Below are 9935 nucleotides of genomic sequence, written 5' to 3'. Positions count from 1 at the left end.
GTCATTGGGCCAGACTGAAAGAGCAGGTGACCGGGAATGCTGCTGTAGCCCGGTGGGAGCACTGGGGTCTGGTCCCTCTTTCATTATTTATCCACAACAGAACAGCTTGAATGGGAGAGCAGGAGAAAGCCCAGCATCAGAATTCCCCCTAGCTCAGTGGTTCAAGCGTTCTTCTGAGAGGTGGGAGACCCCTGTTCATATCCTTTCTCTCTCCCGCAGTAGAGAGGGGGAATCAAACCTGGGTCTCCCACATTCCAGGTGAATGCTCTAACCACTGGGCTAAAAGTTCTGATGTGGACACCACATCCTGCTCCATTGTGAATGGGGCCCACGCTGGTAAGCAGAACAATTAGTAAATTGGGCCCCTCATGTGACTTAGGCAACTAAATGCCTAACTTCTCTGGCTCATGGATCATTCTTGGCTTAGGTGGGAGATAGGTGCCCAGGCTCCTAGAGGGAGGCAGCTGTTTACGAGCCCAAAGGCTGAAACACGGGCACCAAAGGAACTTAAAAACATAGGTGCTGCTGAGTGAATTTAGGCACCTACGGAGTTCGCTGTGTGGTTTATAGATCACAGTGGAGCCAAGCCCGGGATTTACAGGTCTAAATCTGGGATTGGGGAGCCTGGGTCCCTTTGTGGTGGAGCCCACCATTAGCCTTCCATTGAACGAAACAGGCAGGAATTTCTCAAACTACAGCTGATGAACTGACCAACAAGTGGGGCTGATTCCCATTAGCCCTCCCATTTCCTTGCTCCAGAGTGTGGGCAGTGGGTGTGATTGGGCCCCAGCTGCCTGCAGATTAGGGGAGGGTGTTAATTACCTGGGGCAGCTGTCACCTGGCTTTATGTCAGGATATAAAGGCCCCAGAGTAGTACTTTCCCTTTATGCTGTTGGTTGCTGCAGGCAGGATGGGGTACAGAAGGAGCCTGGGCTTTGCTCTCCTGTGCTGGGTGGTCAGTGAGGTGATCAGTTACAATCCCTGGGATTTCTCTAGGAGGGACTCAGCCATCTGGAGACCTGCCCCCAGAGCCGAGCCCCCTCGCAGACGAGCCCATGTATCCTCTCTTGGCCAGAGCTATCCCTGGGCTTGGGTTGATGCTTCCCAGCCCAGGGCTGTGTCCCTGCTGCAGCCTGTCACGGTGCAGTGTGAGGAGGCTCAGCTGGTGATCACTGTGCACAGGGATCTGTTTGGGACGGGGAGACTGATCAAAGCTGCTGACCTGAGCCTTGGCCCAGCTGCCTGCCAGTACACGTCCCTTAATGCTGCGGAGAACACAGTGACCTTTGAAGCTGGGCTCCATGAATGTGGCAGCACCTTGCAGGTAAGGATTCATGCAAGCCAGGAGCCCTTACTTATTCCTAGCATTGCTACCCTGGCTTGTCTGATGGGGTATGGGAGGGAACAATGGGTGGGATTTTGTCCTTGTCATTGACAAGCTCCCTGTTTTTCCTGAGTTGTTCTTACTAGCTTGGCTCCTGGAGCAGGCTCACAAGTGAAGCCTGAAGCAGGTGGTCTGGTGGCTCAGATGGACTTTACTTCTGGACCCCCATGTTCAGACTCTGTCTGGAGACTCTGCAGACAGGACCACTCAACTGAATACACTGGTTGGTTGGTGTTAGCCTGAGCTCCACATAAGCTGCAGGAGGGAATGGGACAGACAACTGGATTCCTTAATCCCTGGTCAAAATTCTCCTGAAAGAAGCTACTAGATCAGGCCTGCACAACTCGTAAAACAGTGAGAGCCACATTACTCCAAAGAAAACAGCCGAGGGCTGAAACTTCCCGGCCCTGCAGAAACACCCCGCCCCAGGGCCGTCCAGCCCTGCAGAAACAAACCCTCCTTCCCCAGCACCACCCCACCAAAACAGCTGTGGGCCAAAAAGGAAGGTTGGTGGTGGGGAGGTGATACTTTAGTTTAAATCAACCGGGGGCTCCCAGCTGAAGAGGTGGCTGCGAGCCCTCAGGGTCAAATTAAAGGGCTTGGGGCTCCAGCAGCTGGGGGAACCCGGCAGGGCCGGCTCTAGATTTTTTTTTAGCTGCCCCAAGCAAAAAAAAACTTGGCTGCCCCCTGTCCCAGCCCTGGGCTCCCCCCTGCTGCCCCAATCCTGGGCTCTCCCCCCACTGACACAGCCCCCCCTGCTGTCCCAGCACTGGGCTTCCCCCTTTCCTCCCCACCCTGCTGCTGCCCCAGCCCTGGGCTCCCCCCTACAAGTGCTACTGCCGCCTCCTCCTCTTCCCCCCCTGCCTCCCCAGCCCTGGGTCACTGGTAACGCTCCCAGGGCAGGTCATTCAGCAGGAATTTTGGATGTGCACAAAACACAGACAGGATTGGTTCCCATATGGTTACAGAGCTGCAGTAAAGTGGAACAATTTTCAGCTTGTGTGATTGGAGGATATCTGGGTGCATATTATAAGACTGTCCTCCATAAATGAGGAAAAATTGAGGTGCCTTTTAGTATTCTTTTGTTCCTCTTTCTTTCTATGGGGAATTTGCCAATGCACTGTCTTCCTTTTAAACAAACAAAAAGGCAATGGCTGTTGAAAATAGCAATTCCAGTCCTAATAAGCATTTCTTGCTCAATTTTATCCTGCTTTTTCTACAGCAAGTTATAGTGGATCAGTATATTTGATTTGGGAGAAATGAAGTAACAGCTGCCCAAACTGAGCTTGAGCACTCCTGAATTTTGAGGTGTTCAAATCTGGAAGGCAGGTGCTGGGGCAGGCGGGTGGGCCTGTGGGCTCCACGGGGGAGCATGGCAGCAATGTGTCTGGAGCTGCATGGAGCCAGACACGCTGGTTTGAGTGGCACGGTAAGGGGGCTGGAGAAGGGGTAGGGGGTTCCAGGGGGCAGTTAAGGGACAGGGAGCAGGGGTGGTTGGATGGGGTAGAGGTTCAGGAGGGCAGTCAGGGGACAGGCAGTGGTTGGATAGGCATGGGAGTCCCAGGGGTTTATCAGGGGACAGGTAGGGGGTGGGGTCCTGGGGGAAAGTTTGGGGGGGTCTCAGGAGGGGGCAGTTGAGGACAAGGAGAAGGGAGGCTTAGATAGGGGCTGGGGTCCCAAGGGGCAGTTGGGGCAGGGGTCTTGGGAGGGGGCAATCGGGGGACAAGGAGCAGCGGTGTTAGATAGGGGGTGGGGGTCCTGGGGGGCAGTTGAGGCAGAGGTCCGGGGAGGGGGCAAACAGCGGCTGCGTACCTGGATTCAAATGGCTCTGGGCTGCCCACAGCTGCGGGGAGCCCTTTAAATCCCAGCCATGGCTGGGAATCTCTGCGGGCAGCCCAGATCCCTTTGACTCCCTGCAGCTGGGATTTAAAGGGCTCTGGGCTCCCCTCCACTGCGGGCAGCCCAGAGCTCTTTGCTTCCTGGCCGCAGCTGGGATTCAAAGGGCTCTGGGGTGCCCACGGAGCACCGTGTGCGGGGGATTTAGAATCCCCTCGTGGGCCACACAGTGAGGCTCCGCGGGCCGCATGTTGTGCAGGCCTGTACTAGATGAAACTTGGAGGTTTTACTGCCTGATTCCTTTACAACCTGCACAGAGGAAACTAGTGAGTAGAGTTCTGCAAAATAGCACTACATTGGCTCTTGTATTCCTATGGCTGCTCTAGCAGACTGAGCTCTGCAATCCCCTGCTTCCAGTGTCCAGCCCTTCCAAAGGCAGTTCCCAGTTGACTGGGCACTTGTTGGAAGACTTGAGCTCTTGTTTCCATCTGGCTCAGGCTTGTTCTTGGGCTCATCTGAATGACTTTTCAAATGCCATGTACACTAGTAAAAAGAACAGGAGTACTTGAGGCACCTTAGAGTAACAAATTTATTTGAGCATAAGCTTTTGTGGGCTATAGCCCACTTCACTGGATGCATAGAATGGAACATACAGGAAGAAATTTATACATACAGAGAACATGAAACAGTTGGTATGGCTACTACCACCTTAAGAGGCTAATTAAGAGAAGCTATTATCAGCAGGGGAGAGATTTTTGAAGTGATAATCAAGATGGCCTCTTTTGGACAGTTCACATGAAGGTGTGAGGATACCCTAACATGGGGAAATAGATTTAATTAGTGTAATGACTGAGCCATTCCCAGTCTCTGTTCAAACCTAAGTTAATGGTATCTAGTTTGCCTATTAATTCAAGTTCAGCAGCTTCTCGTTCAAGTCTGGTTTTTTTTTAAGCTTTTTCTGTTGCAAAATTGCCACCTTAATGTCTGTCACTGAATGATTAGAGAGGTTGAAGTGTCCTACTGTTTTTTTTAATGTTATGATTCCGGATGTCAGATTTGTCTGTTTGGCCAAACTGGACAATCAGGAGCAGCTCCAGGCCCCAGCACGCCAAGCGCGTGCTTGGGGTGGCATGCCATGGGGGGCGCTCTGCCAGTTGCCGGGAGGGCGGCAGGCGGCTCCAGTGGACCTCCCACAGGCGTGCATGCGGAGGGTCCGCTGGTCCAGTGGCTTTGGTGGAGCATCCGCAGGCACGTGCAGCCATGCTTGGGGCGGCGAAATGGCTAGAGCCGTCCCTGTGGCCAATGTACATAGCAGAGGGGGTATTGCTGGCACATGATGGCATATCACATTGGTAGATGTGCAGGTGAACGAGCCCCTGATGGTGTGGCTGATGTGATTAGGTCCTATGATGGTGTCACCTGAGTAGATAGATGGACAGAGTTGGCATCGGGCTTTGTTGCAAGCATAGGTTCCTGGATTAGTGTTTTTGTTGTGTGGTGTGTGGTTGCAGGTGACTATTTGCTTCAGGTTGCGGGGCTGTCTGTAAGCGAGGACAGGTCTGTCTCCCAAGATCTGTGAGAGTGAGAGATGAAATATGTACACTAGTGTTAACCTTTCCATGTTTGGCTCTTCCCAGATGACCCCAGACTCCCTCGTTTACAGCACAAGCCTGAACTATAACCCCACCCCTGCCAGCAACCCGGTGATTCTGAGAACCAATCCAGCTGTGATTCCCATTGAGTGTCACTATCCCAGGTGAGTGTCTGAGATGCTCAGGTCCCCTCCCACTCATCCAGTCCCTGTTGTGGGATCTGGATCAGTGACTGAGGTTTGCTCCTCTCACAGGAAGGACAATGTGAGCAGTAAAGCCATCAAGCCAACCTGGGTTCCCTTCAGCTCTACCCTGTCTGCAGAGGAGAGGCTGGGTTTCTCCCTGCGCTTGATGAATGGTAGGTGGGAGGAGCCTTCAGGGGGAGCCCAACCCTGCCTGCCTGTCTGTCCTGCTCACTGTGAGCTTGCCTTGCAGATGACTGGAGTGCTGAGAGACCCTCCAATGGATTCCAGCTGGGGGAGGTCATGCATATCCAAGCTGATGTCAACACTGGGAACCATGTGGCTTTGAGGCTCTTTGTGGACAGCTGTGTGGCCACCCTGACCCCAGACAGGGACTCCTCTCCCCACTATGCTGTCATTGACTTCAATGGGTAAGAGCTGGGAGCCGGGAGCCCTGTCTAGTGTAAAACAAGACTGATCAGGGACTCTCACTGACCCTTGGTTCTTGTGTGTAGATGCTTGGTGGATGGGAGGTCAGATGACACCACCTCAGCCTTCATATCTCCCAGACCCAGGCAGGACACACTGCAGTTCATGGTGGACGTGTTCAGGTTTGCAGGAGATGCCAGGAACTTGGTAAGCTCCCAGATTTCTACTCCAAATTTTCCCCAGGATAAGCAGGTGTTAGTGTCCCCTGGGATGGTCTTAACCCCTCTTCCCACTTCCCCTACAGATCTACATCACCTGTCACCTGAAAGTCACTGCAGCTGAGCAAGCCCCAGATCCCTTGAACAAGGCTTGTTCCTTCAACAAAGCAGGCAACATGTGAGTAGACTAGAACCCCATCAGGGGAGTGATGGGCAGCCTAGAGAGGAACACTTCCCTGTAGATGATTGTTCCTGTTCTGTTGCAGCTGGTCTCCAGTGGAAGGCACCAGAGACATCTGCAGGTGCTGTGAGACTGGGAACTGTGGGCTGGCTGGACAGTCTGGGAGAGTCAGACCTCTGGACAGATGGCCAGGAAGGCGCTTCCAGAGAGATGTGGCCTCCAGGCATGGTAGGTTCTGTGCCCACTTCACCTGGGAAGATGTCTGGCTTACTCCAACAGACTGTTCCTAGGGGATTTTTCCACCCAAAATGGGATGGATGAGACTAACCTGACATGTATTGGTGCTCTAGTAGTGCTTCTCTTCCCCAATACAGGTGACCCCTTGGTGAGGGAAGCTGAGGCTGATGTTGTGGTAGGACCCCTAGTCATCTTTGATGCTTATCGAGGATCAAGGGATCTCTCAACTGATCAAATGGAAGCAGAGAAGGCAGCCTCGGAGGGTAAGCAGTTCTAGTGAAGAACAAATCACATGGTGCCTCTTGTCACTTATTAATCTACATTGTGTTGGCATGAGAACTGATCTAAAGGATGAAAGAAATGAGTCTTGCAAAGTCAGCTGTAAGAATCCCTTAGTACAAGGAGGGAGTGTTAGGAATGAGTCAACAAGACTCAAGGAGGGCTCCTCATTGAAACAGACCAACCAAAGCCAGTGAAACATAGGTCTGTCAGCCATTGCAGCCTGGGCTTATCTGCTGAGACACCAGTTTTGGCCTGAGCCCTGCAACTTATCTAGTGGGATTTATAAAAAGGTGCTGATCTCCTATTCCAGCCACTTCTAGTAAACATTATCCAGTTGGTATGGCTTAAAAACCACTTCAGAAATCAGAACCCTTCAATATAGCTCCAATAAAATCCCCAACTTTATTAACTATGGCCTTCACTAATGTACCCAGCAAGTCCATGGTGGATTTTTATGGAGAGGTAGCTAGAAAAGCAACTAGTTGCAGTTTTAACCACCTGTTCTTCCTTTTGTAGGATTCTCTTCTACAGCTGGGCTGATCTCCATGGCAGCTGCCATTGCACTGGCCTTCATTACTCTGGGGATACTTGTATACAGAAGATGCAGCCATTCTAGTGCCTGAGCAGTCACATGCCTTGTACCTTCTGTCTAATGTAAATAAATTCAGTGAATTGAGTCTGGTCCATGACTTATTCTTAATGGGCAAGGGAGATGCCTTCCTTTCTGTGGGGGAGGGAATGGTGTGGTTGATCCACCAACCACATCATGGACACACCAATGGGCACCACAACCTCCTTCTGATGACAATTACTGTCCCAGCCCAGGGATTAAACCAAGGGCTTCAGCCCTGGGGATGGGGGGCATGGGGACTGAAGCCCTTGGGCTTTGGCACTGGGTAGTGGGGGCTCACAGGCTGGGGCTGAAGCCACAGACTACAACAGCCCTAGCAACCCCATTAAAATGGGGTCATGACCTACTTTGCAGTCCTAACCCACAGTTAAGAACCACTTCTCTAGGATATCTCCTCCCTGTGTCTAAGGTGAGCAGGCTCTCCAAGTTCTTCTCACCATGGACTGAAATCACCTCTTCAGGGGTGGTACCGGGGACTCTTAAGGGCCCTACCAGCAGTAACATTAAGGTGGCCATACCACACCCCCTAGCATGGGTGTGGCCCTTGGGCAGTTGTGAGTCTGGAGGGTGATATCCTGTGATGCTGCTGGTCTTGATCATTGGCTAGTTGGGGCAGAGGCTGGTGCTGTGGGGATAGGGTGCACTGCCCTGTAGGGGCAAGGTTCTGATTCTGGAAACAGCGTGATGAAGTCTGGGTAAGCAAGGCCAGTTGAGCCTGGGCCATGTGACTCTGTGCAGGAAGCTGGTGCTCATCAAGGAGTTTTGAGTTGGGGGCTGGGCAGTGCCAGCTGGGCAGAGCAAGCCCCTGACCCTGCTCCCCAGCAGGAGCTCAAGGCCTGGATTAAAAGGTCTGGTGGGCCTTTGTCTGCCCATCCCCGTCTAAGAATCTTCCAGTTTCTGCTCATGTTCTGGGCCATGACCTGCAGATCAGTGAGGCCTGCTCCAAACTGATCATGCACCTGGGGCAGACTCTGCTCCAACTGAAGTCTAAAGGGCTCTGCTATCTTGATCTCTCTACCACTGTAGAGAACACATCCCACCCTCCATCTGATAGGATGTCATTTGTTCAAACAACCTCTCCCCTATAACTGTCTGGGGAGCAGATCTTGCCCAGAGTGGCACAAACAAGATGTGCTATTAGCAAGCCCAAGGAGGGCATAGGGAGCAGCATGGTGGATGTTCCCAGAACAAGCTCTGCAGCAGTGCTGATTCAGCCTCTCTGCCATGTGATGCTTCAGTGGGGCATTGAAGGTGGTGGGCAAGATAGTGGGAAAGGAGCAGCCCCTTTTCCTCAACCAAATGTAGCACTCAAAGCAATGGCCCTTCTAGGCTTGCTGTGCAGCTAGAATTGGAAGGGACTCTGAGCTGTAAAGGTTGTGATGGGGGCTGACTAATGTCAGCACCTTGCACACAGTATAAAAATGCCCCTACAGCACCCTTGGGTGGTAAGAGTGCTGACCACCTTTCACACAAACAGGGAAAAGACTAACTTGTGGGATGATTGAGATTACCCAGGATGGCTTTGGCACAGTGTGGAACTTAACCTTGGTCTCTTGCATGACAAGGTGGTGTCTCAACCATCAGACCACATCTCTCAATGCTTTCCAGCCCATATTCCCATGGTCCCTCTGTTCTTGTCCCCTCTCTGACTAATTGAGATCCAGCCCCCATGCAGTCAGTACACTTTCCCTGCCTTTGGCACAATTCCAGCCGTTCCACCACAATCTGGGTCCTCTAGTTGGGAAGCTTCAAGGCCCTGACATCCCTTGAATCCCATTTCTTTCTCTGCACTCAGCTTGTTTTCTCTCCCTTCCAAATGTTGGCTGCAGGGCCGGCTCCAGACCCCAGCAGGCCAAGCGCATGCTTGGGGTGGCATGCTGCATGGGGTGCTCTGCCTGTCACCGGGAGGGCAGCAGGCAGCTCCGGTGGACCTCCTGCAGGCGTGCCTGTGGAGGGTCCGCTGGTCCCGTGGCTCCGGAGGACCTCCTGTAGGCATGCCTGCGGATGCTCCACCGGAGCAGCGGACCCTGCGTAGGCGCGTCTGCAGGAGGTCCACGGGACCGGCGACCGCCAAAGCACCCCCTGCGGTGTGCTGCCGTGCTTGGGGCGGTGAAATTCCTAGAGCCGCCCCTGGTTGGCTATATCTAGACAAACAGCAGGAATAATTACTGTCCTCATTTCATGGAGGAGACTGAGGTTCAGTGCAGCTAAGCCAAAATTAGTGACCAGTTCCCAAACCCAGGAAGGGTAACCAACCACATTACCTCCATGCATTCATTTCAGAGAGCAGTATGGCTGTGACTGGGGTCAGCTGGATACCACCTGGGTTTTATTCCTAGCTTTCCCAGGAGGAACATGATGCAACTTCTCAGGTAGCTTAGCTCTAAGATGCTGGACCATGAGAGCTGCCTTGCCTTGGTATAGGGCTATGAAGCCTTAATCAGTTATTAGCGGTGTGTGTACAAATACATATTAAGAGCCATCAGTGGAATGGAACAGTTGCATGCCATCCCATGGGCTCCCCACAGGTATAGTATTGAGAACAGGTGCCGGTCTCTTTCTGGGCACACTGTCATTCCATGCAGGACTCACAGCAGTCCCATTGGTTGCACCATTAAAACAGAGATAAACCTGAATAACTTCAAATTGACTAGCTTTTGGAGCTTGCCCTTGATGCAGGCCACTAGATTCCCCCAGGAGTACCTGTGACCCAAGAACCTCATGATGTCAACTGGCAGAGGGCACTGGGAGACACAGAGGTACAGGGACCCCCTGGGTTCACCAAAAGAATGTCATGTAAGTTCTCTAATGAAACCCCAGGTCGCACTGGTCATCATAACCATTGTGAGATGTAGGTATGGGAAATATGCAAGGAGCACTGAAAATCAGGTTCTGTAGGCCATGTAGATAAAGCAGGCCTCTCAAAGTCCTGCAGACAGGAGGGGTGGGCGATGCTTATCTCC

The 9935-nt window shown here is 52.5% G+C and overlaps 1 protein-coding gene across 1 annotated transcript; it reads left to right on the top strand.

Moving 5' to 3' along the window:
• The first annotated feature begins 871 nt into the window (after positions 1–871).
• Positions 872–7013, top strand: LOC123344069 (zona pellucida sperm-binding protein 3-like). The gene is made up of 9 exons (XM_044979812.1): positions 872–1324; positions 4858–4976; positions 5067–5170; positions 5248–5425; positions 5510–5630; positions 5728–5819; positions 5908–6050; positions 6197–6322; positions 6858–7013. The coding sequence occupies exons 1-9, from the start codon at positions 887–889 to the stop codon at positions 6962–6964; spliced, it is 1428 nt and encodes a 475-aa protein (XP_044835747.1). The 5' UTR covers positions 872–886; the 3' UTR covers positions 6965–7013.
• Positions 7014–9935: the final 2922 nt, after the last annotated feature.

This window comes from Mauremys mutica, chromosome 11, assembly GCF_020497125.1.
Source record: "Mauremys mutica isolate MM-2020 ecotype Southern chromosome 11, ASM2049712v1, whole genome shotgun sequence".
NCBI lineage: Eukaryota > Metazoa > Chordata > Testudines > Geoemydidae > Mauremys > Mauremys mutica.
The sequence above is the reverse complement of the archived record's forward strand: the minus strand, read 5'-3'. Positions and strand labels throughout refer to the sequence as shown.